Below are 25438 nucleotides of genomic sequence, written 5' to 3'. Positions count from 1 at the left end.
AAACATTACAGGTATGATTAACGTTCATAAAGTACAAAATTGCAATTTACTTTTGCTCCAGTGCATCCCATTCACAAAGAAGGTGGTGCATCATCATGACATGGTATAATCCAAAAACTCTATATCTATCTATCTATCTATCTATCTATCTATCTATCTATCATCTATCATCTTTGGAACTTTGGAACATGAAGCAGGATTTTCAAACCTATATCCAATTATTTTGAAGGGTACAAACCTGTTTGGCCTTGTAAGAGATGCTCCAACACCAGAATCTCTTCTGTCCCTAACACCAGTAGCTTCTGATTCATTGAGAGATGTCCCATCTCTGTCCATATCACTAGGGGTCGTCCGGCCATCCGATACAGAGTTCTGTTCAAAGTCTAATGCAATCTTGACTGGTGACCGGAATGATAAAGATCCACATTCACCAATGGATAGATCGTTGTTCTTCAGCTCTGGCAATATGTTTTTGGACCAGTCGTCTACGGATTCTTGAAGCCCATTGACCTGCTGCAAAATGTCATCCAGATGAGGAAAGAGATTTTCCCTTTCCAAATCTAGAAGGTCTCCAGTACTGGCATATAAGTGAGAACCTGGAACGTTGTCATAAATGCTAACTCGGCTCTCCTTTGGACAGATAGCAAGGGGATTGGACTCTTTGGGTGTCGAGCACTTCTGATTGCTTAGAGAAATGCTGCCTGTCCTCCAGTTCACGCGGTTGCTGCTATCTGTAGGGGAGAGGCTTTCTATGGAAAGTGCCTTGGGAAACGTTCCAGGTTTGTGGTCCTTTGGAATATGGACAACTAGGTTCTCCTGGGAATGAAATTCATTTCTACGATTCTGATCTATCACTTGCCTCAGTGCTGCTCCTGCAAGAACATCCAGGTCCTCCAGGTACATGCCGCCTCGTTTATTTGATTCATGGTATTTCCGTTCCTTTAAGGAGGGAGTACTTATGCCACTACTGCTAATCTCTGACTGGCTACTCTCACTGCTGGATTTAGCAGAGAAGGGAAACGCTTGCTTGACTGCGTTTTGAGATGTTATGTTCTGGAGGTTTCCATTCCCAATTTGGACGCATTGCATATCCTTTAGGGCTTTTGGCTCATGCTGAAGAACAGGTCTGCCTATCACTAAGTTACTAGTCCTTGTGGAGCCTTTCAATTTTCCATGTGCCCCTTTGGATTTGAGTGTCTCCATACGCTTCAGAAAGGTTTTAGCTCTGGTCCGTGTTGGTTTCTCATTGCCGAGGTGATGAGAGTCTTCTGGAGGATGGTAAGGGGTGGTGCCAACTGAGGTGGAGTTATGCAAAAGAGCGTTTTCTACACAATATTGTCCTGAACAGTCAAATGTCTCCCTGAGAAGGTTGCTGGCTCCAGAATGACCCCGATGGTCGCTTCCCCCACTACTCTCGCTGTGAATAGATGAGACGTCAGGCTCGCTCAGGTCAGTAAGCACACTTTCACTGCTGGTGGTGATTTTCATTTTAATGTCCCCCAAGGACCCATGCTTGTCTGACTGATGAAGTAAGGTGTCAATGTCGTCCACCCGAGACCATCTGCGGCTCGTCCTTTGGAAAGTCCATTTGTTACTGATGGCACAAAGGTCTTCTTCATCAGAGTCTTCACTCTGAAAAACAGCACATAGATAAATAGAATGTCTTTCCCCTCTTAGCGTTATAGACTTAAAAAAACCTGTGATGCAGTTAAAGTTAAGCAGGCTGGATGATACTGTTCTTTTTTTCAAAGATAATGGATTACAGCCCTCCTTTCTTCACTTTCTAAAATTCCAATACAGGCTCTGAAATGCACAAATAGAGCTGTTTCTCTGTGAAGTCAATATCCTTCAACATTAGCTCATTCAATAGATCCATTTGGAATGCACTATCTCCCTCCCTCCCTCTCTCTTGCCTGAGAGCTTCACAAGCAAAAATCTCATGGACATTTACCAAATAAAATCACTGGGGGAATAAAATGAAACAGCTGGAACAATAAATTACGTATAATGCATTGCCATACGAATTCTAATTGGATGACCCCATCCCATGTGGCCAAGTGACATGATGTTTCTGTTCTTACTCTAATGGTAATATTAACTAATAATTAGAAAACACAAATGTTATTTGAGAACTGAAAACATCATTGTAGTCCCACAATAGTCCCAAAGTCAAAGCATAAAGGCGGCCTATCTTGACACTATTGGGAATGTAATTGTGGGCACCTCATCAAGTGCAACAACTGGTGGACCCAGATGCACATCCTTGTTAAGTTCAATAAACTTTATATGAGCACCACAATGGATTGGTTTGCATACCATATCAAACCATGAGCCTGAGTAAACAAGCCTGTGCTTGCCTCTCTCCTCCTATGCAGTCAAGGACACCACTATTGTTTAGTTTCACTTCCAACGAATACTGTCTTATATTATGTATGAACCAGAGATTGTGCTTTAAAACAAACAAAGTCTGAGTTCCATCAGGGGAAAAGGTGGAGTGGTGAAGAAGAAGAAGAAGAAGAAGAAGAAGAAGAAGAAGAAGAAGAAGAAGAAGAAGAAGGAGAAGCAGCAGCAGCAGCAGCAGCTGTGCTTTGAAGTTGGCTTGTTAGAAACTTATTTCCTACAGTCAGAAAGTTAATTTCTACATAATGCTAAACTAGGAGTGTTTAAATGAAAAATGAAAAATGAAATGCTAGCAAAGTCCTGCTCCTGGCTGCATGAAAGAAGAAGGGGGAGCAGAGGGTATAAACCCAAAGCTTCACTTGAATTCATTCTAGCGCATGTTCACAGCACCAAACCACAGTTTAGTGTTACGTGCAAACCAGTTCAGTGTAAATACAGGTGTGCATCCTGATTCACACTTGCAACAGTCACAGAAGGTTGTTACACCTGGTTGTGTAATCCTGAAGCCATTTATATATAATTAAATCTCATATTGGGAAATAACTATACATGGTTTGGTATAAATCCAGAATCCCTCAACCAACCAGCCCCAAAACATAAAATATAAATACCCCTCTTAGACTGCAATCCTAAACAGTGTGATTTAATTTCATGTAAACATGCATAAGACTGTGCTGCACAATGTCAAACGAACAATGGAAGATGAGAAACAGTTCACAGAGAATATGGACAGTGGTGGTGGTAATATAATATCTATACACCAAACCTACAGAAAACATGTTTTGGAAAGGGAAAACTTATGATACTGTTTAACATCAACTAAAGTGGGTGGGAAATGAGTTCCACATTCCATCAGAAACTATGTGGGATTGTTTGTTGAACAAAAACACATTGGCTTTAAACTCAAGAGAGCTATAAGCAAAGCTTTAGTAAACTAGCCACCTACGGGTATTGCACACTATCCATTATAGATGAATGCTATTCCCGTATGCCTAACATCTAGAACTGGGAACCATGGATCTAAATTGTGAGTTTGCACTTTGATATTTGATTCCTGCTTTTCCAACAGCAATGTTGAGCGCAAGGTGGCTCACAATAATAATAAAATTAAAAAAAGAGCAAATATTACTATCACTATAATCATAGCAAAACCACAACAGCCTATAAATAAGGGGGGGGGGGAAATCAAACAATTAATACCATTTGCACATTAACATAAGAACATAAGAAATAATCCCTCTGATGGATCAGGCCAGTTCTCACTGACCTGTGGAAAGTCTGCTACCGGGACCGTACACTTCCGCTCCTGTGGTTTCCAGCAACTGGTATTCAGAGGCATACCGTCGCCAGCTGTGAAACCACAGCATAGTCATTGTGGCGAGTAGCAACTGATGGCCTTGCCATCCATTCATTTGTCTCAGCCACTGAAGCTAGTGGCCATCCTTACATCTTGCAGGAGCCAACCCTGTAGTTTAACTATGTCCTCCACACAGTACATAGCCTTCCCTTGTCCTTCCCACCATTCTTATATCCAGAGATAGCTGTGTCCCATTAACATACAAGGAAGCAGCTGCTGCTTCTGCAAAATTGTGCTTGGAATCAACTCTTTGTGGACAGAACAGTCGTACCTCGGCTCCTAAATGCCTTGGGAGTTGAACGTTGTGGCTCCCGAACGATCGAAAATTGGAAGTGAGTGTTCTGGTTTGCGAACATTCTTTTGGAAGCCAAACGTCTGGTGCAGCTTCCGCTATTTTTTTCTGGCATGCCTGCGCAATCGGGAACCAATCAGAAGCCGTGCCTTGGTTTCTGAACCTTTTGGAAGTCAAACGGACTTCCGGAACAGATTCCATTCGACTTCCAAGGTACGTCTGTATATGGACTTTGTGGACTACACACTAATTGCCCACCACAAAGCCCCATGCTTTGCACTACATGCTGTGCGTTTGTAGAACAGAATTGGCTGGGAAAATCCAATTTATTTATCTATAAAAATATGTTCATTATCTCTATTCTTAAGAAACAAAACCAAAGCCATTTATAGCAAACATACATATCTACAGTAAAAACCATGTAAAAATTTTAATTAGAGATCAACAAACTATGGCAAATAGATTTTTCTTAAATGGCTCCATAAGCATGGCAGCACAGAGGTTTTCAGCAGATGTTTAAGGATTGAAACAGAAGGTGGCCGCTGAATCGCAATTGGCAGAGCATCCCATAGAAACGGGTTGATGACCCTAAGCGCTCTGTTTCTTGCTGCTGTCAGATGAGCCTTGCCAACTCGGAGGATGACTAACCATGCTCCTGCAAACGATCTCAGTGACTGAGCTGGAATACAAGTGTTTAGGCATTCTCTAAGATACCTAGGACCTACGTTTTTCAGGGCTCTGTAAATTCATACAATTATTTATGGACGTTGGAAACTATTGTCATCCCGGAAAGAATTGACACTCTTAGAAGGAAAGCTTTAGCTCATAAACTGAAGTCACCAGATCTTTTTATTTTTATTTTAAAGACATGGGCTTGGATCCTACATAAATCAACAAAATTTACAGTAAGTAAGTTTTCCATCCAATCTGCCCCCCTGCCCCACCTAAAAAAAACTCTCTGGGGGGTCAGGGGCCTTCCCTGACAGTGTGGGCTGGGGATAGCTGCTGCGTGGGGTAAGGAAGGGACAGGAAGCTTTCCTTCCATGAACTTCCTTTACTTGACTACCGTAATCTTCCTTGTATAGGGAAGCTTTTAATGTTTCATATTTTATTATGTTTTTATATCAGTTGGAAGTGGCCCAGAGTGGCTAGGGCAACCCAGTCAGATGGGCAGGGTACAAAATAAAATAATCATAATCATAATAATCACAATAATAATATGGCTCCAAGACTGATTTTAATTATTGTCCCCTCCCCACAACTTCCCACCCCCATGCCCAACCCCACATTGCTCAGGAGGGTTCTACTGAACCTTCCTAGAGGGTTTTTCAGGACTTGCTGTGGCTGGGAGAGGAGGGGATAGATTACGTTCCTTAGAAATAATTGGAGAGGTCAAAGTCAAATTAATGTTAAGCGAATTCTTCTGTCATGTGCGCCTTCCTTCCCAGGTTCTTATACAGGGCTGGATTTGACAAAAGAGTTATGCTCATGGGAGCTACTGCAACGAGTCTTGTAGCACCACAGGGCTTTCCCCTCTCTCCTCCGCCCACACATCCAAATTGGCTCTGGGGGTCAGGAGAACCCCAGAACATCATGTGTGAGGAGGTCAACTGTTTTGTCTGGCAAGCGGAAACTCTTGCACTGATAGAATGAGTAGAGGACCTGATCTAGGCCCAATTGCTGCGCGACGCAGGGATCAGGCCTGATCTGCCCGACTCCCACCTTTCACCACCATGAGTTGCTAGACTTGCAGATACAGTGGTGCCCCGCAAGACGAACGCCTCGCAAGACGAAAAACCCGCTAGACGAAAGGGTTTTCCGTTTTTCGATGCGCTTCGCAAGACGAATTTCCCTATGGGCTTCCTTCGCAAGACGAAAGCCCATAAGGAAATATCCAGGACAGCGGGGAAGCGCAGCGCGTCTTCCCCACTGTCCTCGGACCTCCTCCGAAGGCTGGCGGTGGGGTGGAGAGACCTTCTCCCCGCGCCAGCCTTCGGAAGGCTCCTCCGAAGGCTGGCGGTGGGGCGGAGAGACCTTCTCCCCGCGCCAGCCTTCGGAAGGCTCCTCCGAAGGCTGGCGGTGGGGCGGAGAGACCTTCTCACTGCGCCAGCCTTTGGAAGGCTCCTCCGAAGGCTGGCGGTGGGGCGGAGAGACCTTCTCCCCGCGCCAGCCTTCGGATGGCTGTCCTGAAGACTTGCGGTGGGAGGAGGGTTTTCCTTCCCACTGCCAACATTCAGAATGCTGTTCTGAATGTTGGCGGTGGGGAGGAAAAGCCCTCCTCCCACCGCAAGCCCCGGGAACAGAGGAGAAGCGCTGCGCGCCTTCCCCTCTGTTCCCGGACCTGTCCCGAAGGCTTGCGGTGGGAGGAGGGCTTTCCTCCCCACCGCCAACATTCAGAATGCTGTTCTGAATGTTGGCGGTGGGGAGGAAAAACCCTCCTCCCACCGCAAGCCCCGGGAACAGAGGAGAAGCGCTGCGCGCCTTCCCCTCTTTTCCCGGACCTGTCCTGAAGGCTTGCGGTGGGGAGAAAAGCCCTTTTCCACACCGCCAGCCTGGCAAGCGGTCTCCATAGGAACGCATTAATTGATTTTCAATGCATTCCTATGGGAAACCGTGCTTCGCAAGACGAAAAACTCGCAAGAAGAAAAAACTTGCGGAACAAATTAATTTCGTCTTGCGAGGCACCACTGTACAATGGTATCTCTGTCACTCAGTAGGTTTGGATCACTCTGTAATATCAGACTAAGCCCATTTAAATTAGCCACTCAAATTCCCAAGAAAATTACTATCCCAAAGTAAACATAGCATTTTCATAAATCTAATTCAGCCAACAACCTTTAACAGCCGTATATTTTCATTCAACATGCAGAAAATCTACAGCTTCGTCTATCACCATAATTTAGAAGTGTTTAAATTATAAACCTCCCACAATCTTATAAGGGTCCCTGCTAAAATTTGAATAAAGATAAGGTAGTAAAAAATTAAATTACCATGTCATATTTATTCAAATTTGATGGGGACAGATAAAATTTTTCTAGGGGCTGGGTTGGGTCTTTGGCCCAGCAGATTATTATCTACAAACATCATGCCACACAAAAATATAAGCATTCCATTAGATAATCTGCACCTTTACTTAGCACTATCACACGGCTCCCCAAGAATACTCTTGGGATACAGAAGTGATGCTGTTTTGAACATTATTCTAGGGATTCAGGGAACCTTTGAAAGTCAGATGATGCTCAATTATGTCTACACTTAATTATCTACTGAGAGATAAGCAAGGCTTTTCCCACTACATAGAATCCCTTTGCACCTCCTTCTTGTGACGGGAGAGAACAAACCAGGAGGGCTTCGACAAACCGGAGCCTCCTGTTTTGTCTGAACCACCAAACTATTATTGCCAGTATCAGAACAATCCAGAATATTATTGAACTTGATTTAATACTCTGGCCTGTGTGAAGCTGGTAACTGTAGTTTCCCAATTCAGAAAAAAAAGGAAGCTATGGTCAATTAAGAAACTTCCTTGCTTAATCATGACTTGCATGAAGGGGTAATCAATGGGGTTTCGAGCATTGGGGCTGGGAGTGGGGGAAGGTTCACTCATATCTCAGCTTATTAAGCAGGGATGTGATCATCCAAACGCAGCTACTGTGGCTGACAATAGTGTGTGCTGGCAGAATTAAAGATAATCCCAAGTTAAACAAGCTAGCTGGCAATGTAATTTGACTCTGTTCTGAAAATTATATCTAACAATAAAGAGCACAAGCCAGTTTCTATGTGTAATCAGTTGGCCCTTTCAGCTGAGAAAACTGCCAAAAATGACACTAATTATCACCGAGCATGATGATATATTTGACTTTATTCACTAACAATACAGCTGAGATAGCAAACCATTGTCCGGTATGAAAGGAATTTGTTATCTCGCAGTGGCAATTTTACACCTGGGCTTCTCTCAGGCTTGCTCCTTCTCGTGCATGAATATTGCCATTTTGGCTGCATAAGAACTGGCACTTGCAGAACTGAGTTCACGGTTTGCAAATGATGCACTGCAGCCTTCCAGTGCAATCTCTGTGTGTGACAAAGGGCAAAGCTAAATGCTTTCCCACGCTCCCCAGCACAGCGCTGCAATGCTCACAGGGATTATCCTGCGAAGGAGTAGCTAACTTTGCCCCCCAGGACATCCCCATGCTTGGTTCTGAGGAACTTGCTATATGGATTGCTCAGCCTTCATTGGTCCTCATAATCAGGGTGTGCCAGCACAGAGTGAAACACTCTGAGTATCTGCACAGCAGACAGGAGTGCCTGCTCCTAGGCAGTTTAAGCCCCCACAGAGTATTTTTTGAGGGAGCTGAGCCCCTTCAATATTCAGAGGGTGTTCAGTTCTGCCTCATGGCTCCTCATAGCATTGCACAATGTCAGGCTGTCACATAACTTATCCACATGATGTTGCAGAATCATGTACATGACATCATGCAGTGTCACGCATGAGCCCCCTCAATCCTCTTAAGATGGCGCCTGTGACCGCAGATGTCTGAAGCACTGACAAAGCACACCTGATCCCTTGAATTTGAACCACACAACACATTGCCCACAGACAGTGTGCGTTCATGTGTGGCCTATCAATGATTGCCCCTACCCCCTTTATGTCTGAATCCAAGACAATACAGTGGTCAAGGAAAGTAGCCACAGTGCTGAGTGAAGCCAAGGGCCAGGCCCATCAGTGATATTGCCTTCAGAGTGGTTAGAGTTGCACACTGATGCCTTATATCCACAAATCCTCTGTATACAGCTAAAAACTAGTGAGGTCTCGTGGTTAGAACGTTAGACTTCTACTATGGAGACTTGGTTTCCAATAGCCGCTCAGCCAGGAAGCTTGACTTCACTCAACTTCCGCATCCACTTTCTGTTTTTAGGATAAGACACAGCTAGACGAGTAACAAAAATGTGTGCACAGTTCTCCATTATGAATGAGCTGAAGGCTTAGCTCAGGAAGGCCGACAGTGTTTGCCAAATTGTAAAGGCTCAGAAAGAACGTTCTATACTTAGCATCTTTAGAGCTGGTTAAAAATAAAACTAGAACTGAAAACATTGTTTCCTCAGGTGGATGTGGGTGCCAGCAGAATGCATGAGTGTAGCTCTCTTAATGGATTTTCCCACATTTTTTCCTTCACAAGGGCTGTGACCCTACAGCTGGGGAAGGCAGTCATTCCAACTGCAGCTTTGTGTCTATCCAAATAACTTAAGGGCAAATTTTCTTCAAGGGAATTTCAAAACATAAGAATATGCTTCAAATGAAGTTTAATGTCGGGCGCTAACAGTTTGTTATGTAGAACTATGTGTTAATTTCCCCACTGATTTCAATTGGATTACAGATTTGCCTCATCTTTTCTCCCAGAATGCCTTGCAGTGACCCATTTGTATCTTCCATCTTTGACTGGCCTTCAGTGCTAGGCCATTCAGCAACTTAATTGACTGCTGTTTTTCTGAGACATTCAAGGAGATGTGGAATATAACTGTTCCAAGCTTTCTAACCATCAGTGCTTGCTTGGCTTTATGCCCCAGACATAATAAATAGCAAATAGAGTTGTTAAGAGAGGCAGTAACCATTATGTGAAGAGATATTTTCCATCTTTACAGATATGCAGTAGAGAACTATAGAGAGAACTATAAAATAACTGTGAGTCACTGCCTAACCGTATTTTTTTATTTTTTTTGGTCTGTAACTGATTTCTGAGGCCACAACCAAACAGCAGCTTCCGCTGTGGACTGTACCACTAAGCAGGAAGTGGGGGGAAATGGTATCTTGAGGAAGAGGCACCAGGTAGCTAATACCACAGCTGACTTGCACTGTAACACCTGCATCTCATAATGTGGACTGCAGATGTTAGGAATGTTTATCCAGTGTATATGCCACTTGCAACCATCTCCATCCTGAAGAACCCCATGTTACCAATATTCTAGCATTCTTTCCAATTCTGCATATCTGCCTTCTTATCTACACTGTAAGATAAGGCTTTTCTAGTCTTTGCTTTTATTTTTTTACTTTTCTGGTCTTTGCTTTTATCTTTTTCATTCTCATTTTCAGTTGCCTTCACTCGTTCTCAGTTATGTCAACACTCACTGGCTACGCTTGAAATTCTATGAACACTTACATGGGAACAAGCTCTACATCAAGACTTACTACATCGTGGCATCCCTTGATCTACAAGGTGATTGCTGATTCGCTACAATCATCAATCTGACTAATCTCAGAAGGAGAAAGAAGCAATTTCAGTTACACACACACAAAATAAAAGAACATGTTGCTGTCCTAGATTTTTTAAAACTCTAAAATTTGACACAGGGAGGCAGTAGAGCAAGGGGAGGAAGACTGAGGTGCAATGACTGAGCCCGTTGAGACCAAGTGCCTACGATGAAGAGAGATGTGAAACAAGCCATCAGGTCACAGTGCTTTCCTAGCCACAACTCAAGTGTCAGACAAGCATACCAGCAAATCAAAGGTTGCTCAAGTTCATCCATCTTACCTCTCCCTGCCTGCTCACTCCTGCTGTTGTTTCTAGCTGGATAAGTTTAAAAAAGCACTCCAAAGTGGAGGGTCTGAAATGGAAGCAGCACATTCTCCTCCGTATTTAGGAACCTGGGTGCAGGGCGCTTTGCTAACTTTTTCCAACAGGAAGAGGAGGCGGAGGAGACAACCGTAGGCAAGTGAAGGCATGAGCAGGCAGATGGGGCCAGGGCAGATGCCAACATTCAATCTGCCGGTATGCTCATCTGAGGGTTGGGGTTGCAGCACTATGAAGACACATTTTATCTTTAATCTGAAGTGTGTTTAAGACTGCGGTCCTAAACTACCAGTCCTGAAAGGGAGTGAGGAGGCAAGGGAGGTATTTCATTTCAAATTAGGCCAGACACAATGACGTCCATCTTAGGTCCAGCCGAGAAGAAATGGGGATGTACCCCATTCCATTATCCTCCCTTGTCTCCTGCCCCATTCTAAGCACTGCCACCACTGAGAAGAATTAATCAAGCTTCCTGAGAGAATCAGAAGTGTGCAATGTTTCTTAAGGCAATGTACTGTTGTTGTTGTTTAGTTGTTTAGTCATGTCCCACTCTTTGTGACCCCATGGACCAGAGCACGCCAGGCCCTCCTGTCTTCCACTGCCTCCCGCAGTTTGGTCAGAATCATGTTGGTAGCTTCGAGAACACTGTCCAGCCATCTCGTCCTCTGTTGTCCCCTTCTCCTTGTGCCCTCCATCTTTCCCAACATCAGGGTCTTTTCCAGGGAGTCTTCTCTTCTCATGTGGTGGCCAAAGTACTGGAGCCTCAGCTTCAGGATCTGTCCTTCCAGTGAGCACTCAGGGCTGATTTCCTTCAGAATGGATAGATTTGATCTTCTTGCAGTCGTGGGACTCTCAAGAGGCAATGTACTACACTATGCTAACTACTGATTAGAAAGTGCCCCTGGGAGGGGAGTGCCTTGTAAATAAAAGGTTGTTGGCTCTGTTACAAAATTCCCCACATCACAAGACATTTTCTGCATTCCTTGCTGAAACCCCTTAAGCCTTAAATAATGCCTGTATTACACAAGGAGGTTGTAAACATGGCGAGCTTTATTTTAATAAGTCAGCACACACACACACACAAAAATTGGAAAAATGTTATCGGCTTTTTATCTGGCAGCGGATCATGTCTTATAGTCACATGGCAGCAGACAACACTGTGAGGCAAGTAACTAAACAACATGTATTTTGCCCTTGCATTTCGAGAAGCCTGTTGAGAACTGTTCTTTTGTCAAAGTCTCTCTCCCACAGCTTCTGCTATGCAAGTGCGTTCAAGACTCTCAAATAATTCTGAGCAGAAGACAACAGAGGGCAGGAGGAAGTGGATTGAAAGACAGCAAAAAGAGAGACGGCATTTCAAAGTGCTGATGAATATTTATTAATAGCACAATGTATTTCAGCCAAGAGGTCTTATTCAGAGGCTCTCTCTAACAGACAGGCAACAAACGTATGTGTAACACTAAGTCATGCATGGCATGGTAGAGCACTGCTACTCCCCTGACCTCTAGTGGGTCACAGGGAGGTTGGCAGGGCGCAAGCGCACCAGCAGGAGCCCTGGACTGGCTGTGCTGGTGAGCTTTTAGTGTGTGAACCTCAGCACGGCTGCATGCTTCCCCCTCTACTGGCAATGCAATTAAATGGAGGTCAGGTGAGTAGCGCAGTGCCATCCCCTACAGAACAATGGTGTTGATATCAATATATATATTAATGTCCTTAAAAACACCACAAGGCTTGTGACTTTTCTATAAAATTAAGCATGCTGAAATCCAAGTTACACAAATGTGTATTTATAATGGTGCTATTTAATATCTACATGAAGCCATTAGGAGGGGTCATTAGGAGTTTCAGGGCGAGGTTGACCATCGGCATGCTGATATCACTCAACTCTGTTTCTCCATAACATCTGAATAGGGAGGGGCTGTGGAGTCCCTGGGCCATTGCTTGGGCGCAGCGGTGAAATGGATGGGAAAAATCAAGCTGTACGCTTTTCAGCGCCTGCTAAAAACATTCTTGTTTAGGCAAGCCTACCCAGATGCTTAGAAAGCTGAGGTAATTTTAAAGTATGGTTGTTGTTTTTTCCTTGATTCTCTTTTTCCTTGATATCTTCTTCAATAACTCGAGTGCAATGACATTGGTAATGATCCCCAGCTTTAAAAGACATTGGCAACAGCTCAATTCTCCATCAGAAATACAATTATGTGCTTTTTCTTGATACTCCCTGAGCGTGCCTGTTAAGCTGGGCGTTTGGTGATGATCCCTGGCTGTCAAAAATGTTTGTAACCAATATGTTCTTTACAAGAAGACCACACATTTGCATTTTAGTGTGAGATATGCCTGCGCCACTGCATTTGAATGGTTTAAGAAGATGTTGTCCAGATACCTGTAAGGTATATTTGAGTAATATAGTTTCAAATAGCTGCAGATACACATGTACTGAAGTTTACAGTAAAGCGTTTTAAGAGTAAGCTTTTTTAATTGCACACATTTTTGTAACTTTATTTTGGCATGTTTATTGTTTTTAAAAAGCTCTTGGGGTGCTTTTCAGGCTACTGGTATATTTAACATTGACATTATGCTTTTAGGCCTTTATTACTACAACTGTTACTACTACTGCATAAGTACCGTACTCCTGTTTGTTGAAAGTGCTTGGATGAACCCTTTTGACTGAAATGCATTAGGCTGTAAGTAAGTTCTTTCAGCGTCTTAAAATGTGGCCTCTCCTTTTGTCAGTTTCTTTGATGGTTGCTTCCTGGTGTGTTTTAGAAAGATAGCTGTCACATAGTTATGGGGGTTATAATAATGATGTAGGGCCTTCATCTGAAGTCAAAGATTTCCTTTCGACCCAGTGCTGTTGCGTTATGTGTGCAGAATCTGTGCATCCGTCTGGTAAATTTTAATTTGGCATGTGATGCAAGGCAATGGCTAGCTATGATCTTCTCTCATGGTCTGGCATCAAACAACTTCAGCACTTACATTTCCTTACAGCAGGACACTTTAAACAATGCCAAATATATAACAAGCCAGTTTCTAACGACTTGTTCACGAGGTATTAGCGCTTAAGATTTTAAGCCTGAGATCAATCCTAGCTGTAATTTTAGGAGGTTTCAAAAGCCCTGGACTACAGAGACATTTCCAAATCCATAGTTACTTGCCTTCTTCCTTTGGAAGTTCACATCGAGTTTCATTGAGGCGCACTTGTTCAGTGTGTTCAGACGTCTAGAAGCAAAGCAAAATCCAAAGATTAGCATCTCATGAATCAACTGGCCCTTTATGACCTTGCACATTTCTCTCATTCTCTCTCCTTATGGACAGAACTTCAAACAACTTCCTGTAAAGATAGACTGGTAGTGAAATATGCAGCGCTAATTTCTATCCACAAGACTGGGGTGCAGAAATATGTACATACAGTGGTACCTTAATTGTCGAATGGCTTGGCTCCCGAACAAATTGGCTCCCGGAAATAAGTGTTCTGGTTTGCAAACATTTTTTGGAAGCCGAACGTCCAACGCGGCTTCCGTAGCTTCCGACTGAGTGCAAGAAGCTCCTGCAGCCAATTGGAAGCCGCACCTTGGTTTTTGAATGGTTCCAGGAGTTGAACGGACTCCTGGAATGGATTAAATTCAACAACCAAAGTACCACTGCACCTGCAATTTAGATAATGTAGCAACTAGTTTGGTGACTTGAGGACAGGATACCTATCATCACAACCAGAAATGGAATTTTGAGGCAATTCCCATGTTCTTTGTCACTCTACCCAGCTCAGGACCATAATACCTCAAGGACTTCCTCTTCCCATATGAACCTACCCTGACCCTGAGATCATCTTCTGAGGCCCTTCTTTGTGTGCTTCCTCCTAGAGAAGTCAAGATGGTGACAACACAAGAATGGGACTTCTCTGCAGTGGCTCCCCATCTGTGGAATGCTCTGTCCAGGGAAGTTCTCCTGAGGGGGGCGTTATTGGGTTGATGTTTTATTTTCATTGTGTATTTTGTGGTTTTATATTTTGAATTTATTCTGTGAACCACCCTGAGACCTTCAGGTACAGGGCGGTATATAAATTCAATAAATAAAAATAATAAATACCCCTGCCCACCTGCCTGAATATTATAGATTGTCATAATCTGAAGGGCATTTACACAATCCCAGTATTAGAAAGAGAATGAAATAAACACTGGGCTGCAACAGGAAATCGAAATTAGCAGCAATGCTCTATCTATCTTAATAATGAAATAGTTGCACCTCTAATTTCTCACTACAATACAAAGCAATAAACATTATCAAAAGTGCACAGATTGCAGTTGGACTTATTTTTAAGTACAAGACTTTTTAAAACACCCATAATTTCTATAGCACCTCTTAAACTAAAGTCAGTATTGGAAACTGGCAATATTGGAGAAGAATGGAAAGTGGCATGTATACCCCATAGTTGTCTTTGGCGTATACATATTCTTGTTGTATTTCTAGTCAAAATATTTTGTAGATTTTATAAACACTACAAACCTTGGGGTTCAGGAAAATATTTGTTTATTAGAGGTTGATAATAGGATAAGCTGCACCCCACAGGCAATTAGGTCTCTCTCAAACCACTTTTAACATGCATACACAAAAGGCATTATCATTTAACTCTGACCTCAGCTCTACGTAGCTTCAGCAGAAGAGCTCCTTGCTCTTGCAAGAGTTCTATAGTGTAACCATGGTCTGCAGAGCTTTCAATCAAATAACCTGTTTTCTATAGACCCCATCAATGGTGTCACTATTATAAGTGAACTAATCTCATAAAGTTCTCATCTACTTGAAAACAGCAACAGTTTCCTGTCCACATTTTGCTCCAATATTTTCGTTAAAAGATAACGCCTTTCCTTAAGACTTAAGGTTACATTTTTTGTGAAGTCTGTGATCGATTTCCTGCTTACTAATTTAGCTATCCACATTTTAAAGCAGAAAGATGATGACATATCTTCTGGGGTCCTTCCAGCATTTGAAACAGATTGTTCCAATGAAATGAAAGGATTAATGCTTGTCTTTATGTCTCCAGAGTCTCCAATTAAATACAGCCTGCCTGGATTTCTCGCACCCTCTTGACGTGCCAATGGCAGAAGACAGAATTCTCCATCTGTGTACATCTGTCATTGGAATAAGAGTCAAAACCTTGGCAAGAGTGATTCCAAGCCCAGAAACAATAGTTAATGATATTTTGATCAATGACGAAAGCTTGCTTTTGTGTGTGACGTTTTGGACTCTGTTGGAAGCTGTTTCCCACAAGTACAAAAATATGCATCAATAGCAACATTCATTATATGCATAAAATATATAATTGTGAAAAATGCAACACAAGAAGGGCCCCTGATTCATAGAATCATAGAACCGTAGAGTTGGAAGGGAAGGATGTAGTCCTGCAATGCTGGAATCTCAGCTAAAGCATCCATGACAGATGCCATCCAACCTTTGATTGAGATTGTTGCTTGCCTGCATTTTGCCAGTAGAAGCTACAGCCATGCCAGTGTGTACCCGTTCATAAATAATGCTCAAAGTGTTGTGTTTTTTTAAAAAAGAAACTTGGGAGCATGTATTAGCCATAAGACCTAGAACATGTTCGATATGGAGTTCAATGATACTGCAGAAAAGCCTTGAGACCGAAGAGGAAAATGTCTAGACTCTTTTTCCGCTCTCAAAAGCCACATGGCCCATACTAAATATAACAATGTTGTAGAGTAAAATCTCCCCAAACCGGGCTGCCTTCTGGGTGGCCTTTTGCCCTTCTTCCTTGTTATTTTCTGACACCTTAAAATTGATCAGAATCCTAACTCCCGATGACTCCAGTCTGCAGCTGTTACTGAGCAGCTGCAAAGGAATTTGGCCAAGGGCATGTCAGGGTCACAGGCAGTAAATGCAGCACTGTGCCCAGGGTACACTTGCAGCAATACAGGAGGTCTCCTGCATCAGGGCAACTCTGCAATGATTAAGTTTCCTTTACATCAAGACACAATGGCTTTGGGGAAATGAACTTGGCCACGTCAATGGTAATGGTTTACCTAATAGTATGAGTAGGAAGGGTATGATTCTCAGCAAAGAACCTCTAGTCAGCAGGGGTAATTAACTCTACTTCTGGCTACCCCTTTGCTGCAGCAATTGCCCTCCCACCCTGGCTGATTTCTCCCACAACGCAGCAAAGGTGGCCTGGCATCTTGGATGGAGGAAAAGTGGGGTGCTGAAAAAGTGGGTGGTGGTGGTGGTAAAAGAATTAAGCATCCTACTCCTGCCCACCACTTCTTGACACCAAACCTCACCTCCTCCTTTGCAGGGGATCAGAGTACAGTCATACCTCGTGTTACGTTTGCTTCACGTTGCGGCTTTTCAGGTTACGAATGCGGCGAACCTGGAAGTATTTACTTCCGGGTTTGCTGCACACACACGCGCAGAAGCGATCTGTGCACTTCGCGCATGCGCAGAAGCACTCTTATCGTACTTCACGCACGCACAACAGAGGCACTCTACTTATGGACTTTTTGGGGTGTGAACAGCACCCCGAAACGGATCACGTCCATAAGTAGAGGTACCACTGTACTCTAGCACACAAACCAGGCTCTCTCCCAACCTGGCTTTAGCCTTATCATCTCCTTCACAGAGATGTTGTTGGGAGGGAGGGATAATACACGAAACAAGGTTGTCTGCATGCTTTGCAGCGCTATAAACATCATAATAAATTACAACAAGTATTAAAAATGCACTTTACCTACAAAGAGGTTCTACAAGATCCTTGTCAAGAAAATCATGGTCTTTCTTTACAGCAGCAATGTCAATAGGAAACTGGGAATCTACAAGAGAAGAAGCAGCTGTTACTGGAGTGGGAAACACATTTTCTTCCAAGAGGAGCTGAATATGATTCCAGACTAAATTGCAAACAGAAGGGGAAAACCAAAATGTCCTCCACATTTAATTTCTGATAATATCACTTCCCTTTCCAAGTTCAAATGGAGTCGTTGAAATGTGTCAACTAAGGTAACATCAGCATGTCATCATCCAACTACAGTAAGAAATCAGATGGTTTATATTTCAGTCTCCTAATAACAAAGCAATACTGATCAGTACTACAGTTGTTGTTGACCATTCCAGCCTTCCCCAACTTGGTGCACTCCATATATCGTTGGACTACAACTCCCATCAGCCCTGACCTTTAGCCATGCTGGCTGGGGATGATAGGAATTGTAGTCCAAAACCCACTCCATTAAGCGGCTAACAACACAAATAATATGAAAGCTGTTAACCTATTTTTATTTTTAAACAGAAATATAACGTTTCCCTTTTTCACAAACCACTTAGTAGCATTATGAGTGAAGAATTGCAGTTTGTGACTCAGGGCCAAACCTGATGAACTACATGAATGGCTTTTTAAAAAGTAAAAAAAAAAAAAAAGTGAATAAGAGTGTGTGGCTATAGTGACCCTGGTGAGAGGCATTCATCTTTTCTCCTTAAATGCAACCACAATCCAAATCAACCCTTTCTTTTTGCATTGTAAGAAAAACTAGCAATTGGGCAACTGGGGGATTTCCTTCCAATACGGCTGTGGGTTCTTTGATTCAGGCAAAGTCTGCAGGGTGGAGGGTAAAGGGTTTTAAAGCCCTCCTAAAAACCACACTAAGGTTCCAGTCCAGATTATGCCTCCCCAACTCCCTGCGCCTTGTGTTACTTTTAAAAAACAAACAAAAAACATTTGTGCAATTTCAGATTGTGTGTTTGGCACATCATTTGTTTTAAGGTCCAGATGTAGCCCTTCATAGCCCAACACGGAAACGAACAAGACAAAAGGTGTGACATTGTTAACAACAAGTGTCACAACACTCCACCTCCACTCAGCTGTCTTTAATTTTAAAAGTGTAATGTTACATTTTTTGGAAAAGTCATTTGAAGAGAGCGCCCCCTGCTGTACCACACAGCTCTTAAAACTATAACCAACTATCAGCTGAGACGAATGCTCTCTTCCCACAGCAATGAAACACAGCATCATGAACTCCCAGCCTTACTGTACATTATAAAGTATATCCCACCTGCCAGTCCCTGATGGGATCCCCCAAGGGGGTTCACAAAAATTAATAATACACAGTCTGTGAAACAATACCAGAAACCAGGTATTGCAATGGCAGAATGGGGGGGGGGGCGCGCGACTAAAGCAAACCACCAAAGGTTTTGGGAAGCAGTCAACATGCTAATGGACAAGGGGCCAACCACCTTGGTGTCACAGCAGAAAACACCTGGTCCTGTATCCCAACCAAACAGACTTCGTATTTGCAATGGGATTCACAGAGGGCCTCCTGATGAATTACTGTATTTTTGCGTCTATAAGACGCCCCCGTGTATAAGATGCCCCCTATTTTTGGGGACTCAAAATTGCCTCAGTTTACAAAGGGGGGGGGGATTATTGGATGCCTTATTTTTCATCAGCTGAAATTTGCGAAGATTATTATTCAGTTCATCTCTATACCGCTATATATTTTTAAGAAAAAAAAATCTCAAAGCGGTTACAAACATCAAATAAAAAACATTATTGAAGGAAGTCAAATATAAAGTATACATTCAAGGCAACACAATTAATGGGAAACTAAATTGTTACCTTCAAGATTTCAAAATATAACATGGCAAAGGAGATCAACTACAGAATGCACATTTATCACAGCAAATTTATTTCAAAAGAAAACATTACTAAGGGAAGTCAAATATAAAATATGTATTTAAAACAGCATAATTAACAAGAGAATAACATACTGTAGGTTTTGTATCATTAAAAAAAAAACATACTTTTATTTTAAAGTTTATTATTGTTTATATTTTGAATTAGATCTATATGGGGCCACCAAAATCTTTTAAATGGTTATGGGCTGCCATGGTCTTAATCTGGTCCTGCGACTACCTGTTTCCCCAGAAGCAAAACAGGGTCCACAAGCATCCCAAACTGAGAACATGGTCTTTAAGGAAAGTACAAAATAGGATTATACCCTGAATTGCTTCTCCTATTGACTAAAACAGCAACTCTGTTTTGCCTGGATGAAGTCTAAAAAAGATTGTTCTATCTGCTTTGGAAGATGGTGAATGTTGTTGGTTCAGTGCTGAGGCACTGAATTGAACATGATGCCCTCCCCACCAACGAGACTACCCCTACAATTCGAGAAAAGTGGAGCAGTTGTTGCACTGCCCCCAAAACATACCTTCGTACAGTTGTGCATACTGTGGGAATCCAGCAGCTCGCAACCAGTCACAGGCCTCCTTCGCCTCAATTTCTGGGTAAGAAAAAAATGGAAAGTTTTAATACTGAGTTTGATGCCTTTGGTATTTTTAGGCCACAATTAACAGAAATACAGCTCACAATGTAAGCAGCGTGCATTGAAAAATAAGGTTCTGTCACAAATGTGACAGGACAAAGCATTTTGATTTTGTATCAAAGTGAATTTTATCGGTATCCTTTCATACTAAATTCAGTTCTGTTTTTAAAAAGTCAGAGCCACTAATTTTGGATTTAAAAAAATAATAATAATTGGCTTTTCATGCCAATAATGTCATAATTCCAGCAACCTGGGGAGAAAACACATTTTGCTCGATAAAACCATGCAATTTCCCTATGATAGACATATAAGACCAGGGCTTTCATGGATTCTTTATTAGGTCACATAATTAAGATTTATTTATCAAACCTAATTTTTTAAAAGTAACTTCCATCAGTCTCCTGTTAGTACACTGAGTTCTCATTTTGACATCATGATAAATCATCAGACCGCACTTGGACATCATTAAAAATAATAATTCATTGTGATGGGAATGAACTGCAGCAAGCCTTGGGCTCAGGTGCTCTCTTTCCCCTCTTCCAGCTCAGTCAAGAGGAGGGATTCACAAACATTAATTTCATTTTTTAAAACTGCAATGTAATGTTATGTCTGAACCCTAAACCGTGGTTAATCTGAACTACGGTTGGTTGAAACAAACCAACAGCATAATCAATAGTTTGAAGTTGGCTTTTTCAAACAAACCATAGTTACAATTAAACAAGTTTGTCAGGCAAAACAATAAACTGTGAGAGCTGAGGAAGGAGCTTATGAGTGGCTTGTTGTCCGATTATAGCACCTGAGAGCAGTCTACATGACACTCTTAACTACAATATAGCTCTTAACTGCCACACACCTGAGCACTGAAAGGGTGATAGCTCCACCATGATCCAATATTGTTCATTACATATTTGGCAAAAAAATAAAATGTGCTACATCATCATCATCATGATTATTGCATTTATATTCCACCTTTTAAAATCCAGGCTTATGGAACAAATAAACTGTACAATTCCCAACAGCTGTATCCATAGTGGGTTATATTTTAGGTTCCAATTTTTGTCACGTCTGCAAAACACTCTTGTGTTTAACATTTAACTTTTGTGTGGCTTGCAAGTAGACTTGGGTATACATAAGCAATTTTTGGGTAGTAAGATTTATTAGACTGTAAGCATATGGGTAACATCATGTCTCTTTTAACTTTTGTGCAGCAATTGAGGTATAAGGAATAAATAACGATGAAGAGTTGCTGGGAGAGGTAAAAACTCTTGTAAAACTTTATCAACACTTTTTCTTTTTTAACCAAAATATTGTTATGTCTCCTTTCAACCAGTGCAACTAAGTGACTATGCTAGCAGAATGTGTCTGTGCGTGAGAGAAAGAGAGTGTATGGGGCTATTTTAATGCACACAGCTAGGAATCAGTGAATCAATAAAATGTGTGAAAGAGTTTCATCCCTGAACTGATGAAGGATCCACACTGAGTAAAAGATCCTTGAGTGCTGTCACTTGACTGCACAAATAGTTCTATCAGCATGCCATGCATCACATCTTAAGGAGTGTGGAGTCAACCCTGTCTCCTTTGAACTAGTGCAATATTGCTCCTGCAAAAGGAGGTAGGAAAGGCTTTTAACAAGGATATGTGATTGAGCCTACTGGCTACTTTTCTACATAGGGTTTTGTTATTGCTGTCAAAAATGAAAATGAAAATCAATGCTTGCTTGTTCCAAAGCAGATACAGTGGGGGATATTGTAAGTAGGCGATGAGATTCCATGTCATTGGAACATTTCCATAAATGTCCCAGAAATGATGCACAGGCATCTCTGAGCAACCACATGATAACTTGTAGTGCTGGTTTTTAAAAAATAAATAAAAAAATCACATATAAACACCTCAAAAGTTAAATTGAAATGAGTGCATGTATGTTGTATCATGCACGCTCAATTGAATCCTGGTAATGAGATTTTCAAATACAGAAAGCATTAAAATGATTTCACACCCTGCGATGCAATTAGTAAAACAATGATTCGAAGAAATATGACTTCCAAAGCGGTATTTCTGTTTGTTCTTGCACCCTTTGCAGAATGTAACAGCACCAGTAGGACTCCAATAAATGCAGCAATTTGGTTTTTCTTAAACCCTCTTTCATTGTGACTCAAGGGCAGCCAGGTCTCCATTGTAGCTGTCACTGGGCAACCATGTACCTTTATATAAAGGAGTTTAGAGGATATTCACGCAGTCTTTTGCCTCTTTAAAGGTGATTTGTGAAGGAAAAATAACTGTGTGTGCGCACGCATACACCGGGGCAGAGGAGAAGTGTTACAGGTGTATTAATTCCATTTTACTCAGTTCCTTAGAAGAAGAGAATGAAGAGTACATGTCTGGCAGAGATAGACACGGTATACCTGCCCTCACCAACTTGGTGTCCTCTACAATTTGCTGCACTACAACGCCCATCATCCCTGACCACCGACACTTCTGGCTGCGGATGATGGGAGCTGAGATCCAAGCATCTGGATGGCACCAGACTGGTGAAGCCTGCAGAATACAACCCATTAGCTCCCCTCCTACCTCAGTAGCCTTTCAAGCATATCCTTCTATGTTAACCCAGTATCTGAACAAACACCAGCATAAATGGTTAACACAGTAATAAAGACAAAAATCTGAATGGGCCTGAGAACTGAAGCACTTCAAGGGATGGGAAATCAAATGAAGGCTTCCCAACTGAGAAGAGCTACCATTCTAATCAACACTACAATCATTTCTCTTAAAAGCATCCTTAAGCTTAAATTGGTTCCCTTGGATACATCCTGATTATGCAGATTTCCCAGCTAAGACTACGGTATTGAGACTGCACATTTATGAGCCACAACATAAAAAGCAAATGTGCATATTCCTGTCTTGGGAACAGTAATGGGTCCCCCCCCCCCCGGAAAAAATATGATGCAATAAAACATTTGCAAAAGCAGCAGGATAGCATAAGGAGTCTCTTTTTCCTACATTTGTTTTATGTAGACTTTAGTTACAGCATCTGCTCCGGAAAATCCCAGTTCCAGGAAGCTTCAGATGATAAGCCTATGGCAATGGGGCCTGGTGTCCAATGGAAGCAATAGGAAGACATGGAGATCAACAGGAGGCGGAGACAAAGCAAATGACAGGCAGGGACACCCCAATTGTTGGGCCATAGGATGTTAGGCCTATTGGGACGCGGGTGGCGCTGTGGGTTAAACCACAGAGCCTAGGACTTGCCGATCAGAAGGTTGGCGGTTCGAATCCCCATGACGGAGTGAGCTCCCGTTGTTCGGTCCCTGCTCCTGCCAACCTAGCAGTTCGAAAGCACGTCAAAGTGCAAGTAGATAAATAGGTACTGCTCTGGCGGGAAGGTAAACAGCGTTTCCGTGCGCTGCTCTGGTTCGCCAGAAGTGGCTTAGTCATACTGGCCACATGACCTGGAAGCTGTACACCGGCTCCCTCGGCCAATAAAGCAAGATGAGTGCAGCAATCCCAGAGTCGGCCACGACTGGACCTAATGGTCAGGGGTCCCTTTACCTTTACCTAGGATGTTAGGCAGTTGGGGACTGGCAAAGGGCAGACTGAAGTTGGTGGGGCACTGCCCCATTTGTCCTACTGGACCAGCTTCCTTTGGCCTTGGGATGGCTGTGTATTATTTTAAAGGTTTGTACAGCACCAAGCAATTTTCGGCACTTTATGTTTTTTGTTTTGTTTTTTTTTGTAAGATCCAAAACAGGATAGGCAACATATTGCATTGATTTAGGTATGGGTCGCAAAAATGTCTGCAAGCTACCAAGTTCCAAATAGCTACTACACAGATAGAATAAATGTACTTAGTGATACATTGCTACTAAGTTTGGCTTCCTTGGCCTTCATGTTTCCTATTTTAGTGTTTCCTATTTTTCAATTCCTCCCATAAGAGCTCAGAATGCTTCCTAAATTATGTGATCAAGTTTATTGGAAACAAGAGGGGTCTTGATGACACAGTGTTGACTTTGTACAGAGGCTCGGCATTATACATTATTAAAGTTTTAATCATTCCCATCCCTTGTGGCTATTAAATCTGCAGAATAAATCACCAGAGTCTCAGTTTAACTAGATATGAGAAATAACTCTTCCGTCTGTATTGTGTGCTGAAGAATGCATATTCCACTTGTTCTTTCATGGCAAGATCATCTACAACAGCAGCAGGGAGGGAGGGCTGGATTCCCTCAAGGGCAATTTCTGGGGGAATAGAAAAGGGATGTGCAGTGTGACCTTTGGACAAGATATTCCAAGCTACATTCTGGCCAAGCAAAACCCAGGGACTTTTATATCCACACCTCCCTCTATCTTCAGCCAGGTAAGCAAAAGGCGCTTTCAAAATTCAAGGACACCGCCTTAGGCAAAAACACTTGAGGACACAGAACAGGGCTGGCTGGGGGTATGGCCTGAGGGGAGAGGTGTCTGGATATAGAAGGGCATATGGTGGGCTGAGGAGAACCCCAAGGCCTAGAGGGGCACATTTGGTCCCTGAGCCTGATGTACCCAACCCTTGATCTACAAAACAGAGCAAACATTTGGTTGGCCTGCTATAATTTACCAAAGTGCAGTCCTTGGAATGCTTTGGAAAGGTGTCAGCTCCCCGTCTTGGCCAATCAGTATTAGCCAGACTGATACTGTAACTCAGTTCTGAATGACCTATTGGTCAAGGAAGAGCCTAGGAACCTTAACCTTGGATAAAAACTCCACAACAAATTGCCAGGCTGAACTGGAGAGACTCATCTCTTCCTGAAACCCTCCCACTGACTGCTCCTTTATATGGTACAATGTTTGCCCTTGTAAGCCACTAAGATAAAGCCGATTCAGTCAACTTTATAACTTAGCCATGTCCATTAATTTCCATGGGTCTACTCTTGAGTAAATTTTAGTTGAAGACCACCCCTATTCTGGAAACCAGCATAATAGCTATCTGATTTGCTTTAAAGAGAGAACCCAAATCAGGATCTGTTCATTTCTGAAAATATTAGTGCTAACTCGGCTAAATGTTTTTCTTTCTGACTATAACACACCATGATTTCAATAGGAGCTTTAGTTATTACCACTGTATTTATGTTAACAGTGTTAACATTTCAAAAGGGGCAAGTACTATTAGCGAGGGTGGGGAATCTTTTCTTAAAAAGCCATGGTAACATAATGAATTCACATTGACTTTGGATGCTTTACACTTTTAGAAGTAGAACCACATCAAACATTTGCAGTTAGCTTTTTTGGGTGGGGGGTTACAACTTGAATTGCAGAATTTGTAATGCTAATAGTCACCTCATCATTAGGAGGTTAGCACATAAGGCAGCAGTAATGTTCAGATTAGGCATGGAGGCAGCTACAGTACCAAACCTATAATACGGAATTTAATGCATGTCTTCCTTCATATGCTAATTAAGGGAGAAATACATTAAATTCCACTTTTATCAGTCTGGTGGTGCTGACCTTAAAGCAGCTATTCCTGGACAAAGGAAATGCAGAC

The 25438-nt window shown here is 42.4% G+C and overlaps 1 protein-coding gene across 8 annotated transcripts in view; it reads right to left on the bottom strand.

Moving 5' to 3' along the window:
* The window catches only part of STARD13 (StAR related lipid transfer domain containing 13), a 220872-nt gene that overhangs the window by 34168 nt on the left and 161266 nt on the right, over positions 1-25438 (bottom strand). For all 8 annotated transcript variants that reach the window (XR_014546985.1, XR_014546986.1, XR_014546987.1 and 5 more), the window contains 4 exons: positions 19810-19881; positions 17343-17424; positions 13762-13825; positions 239-1632 (listed from right to left, as the gene is read on the bottom strand). Coding sequence is in view for 5 of the 8 variants with exons in the window: in XM_083609001.1 (XP_083465127.1) it covers positions 239-1632; positions 13762-13825; positions 17343-17424; positions 19810-19881 (1612 nt within the window). In the remaining 3 variants the exon portion in view is untranslated. The remainder of the gene's footprint in view (positions 1-238; positions 1633-13761; positions 13826-17342; positions 17425-19809; positions 19882-25438) is intronic.

Source organism: Podarcis filfolensis, assembly GCF_964270895.1.
Source record: "Podarcis filfolensis genome assembly, chromosome: 4".
NCBI lineage: Eukaryota > Metazoa > Chordata > Lepidosauria > Squamata > Lacertidae > Podarcis > Podarcis filfolensis.
The sequence above is the reverse complement of the archived record's forward strand: the minus strand, read 5'-3'. Positions and strand labels throughout refer to the sequence as shown.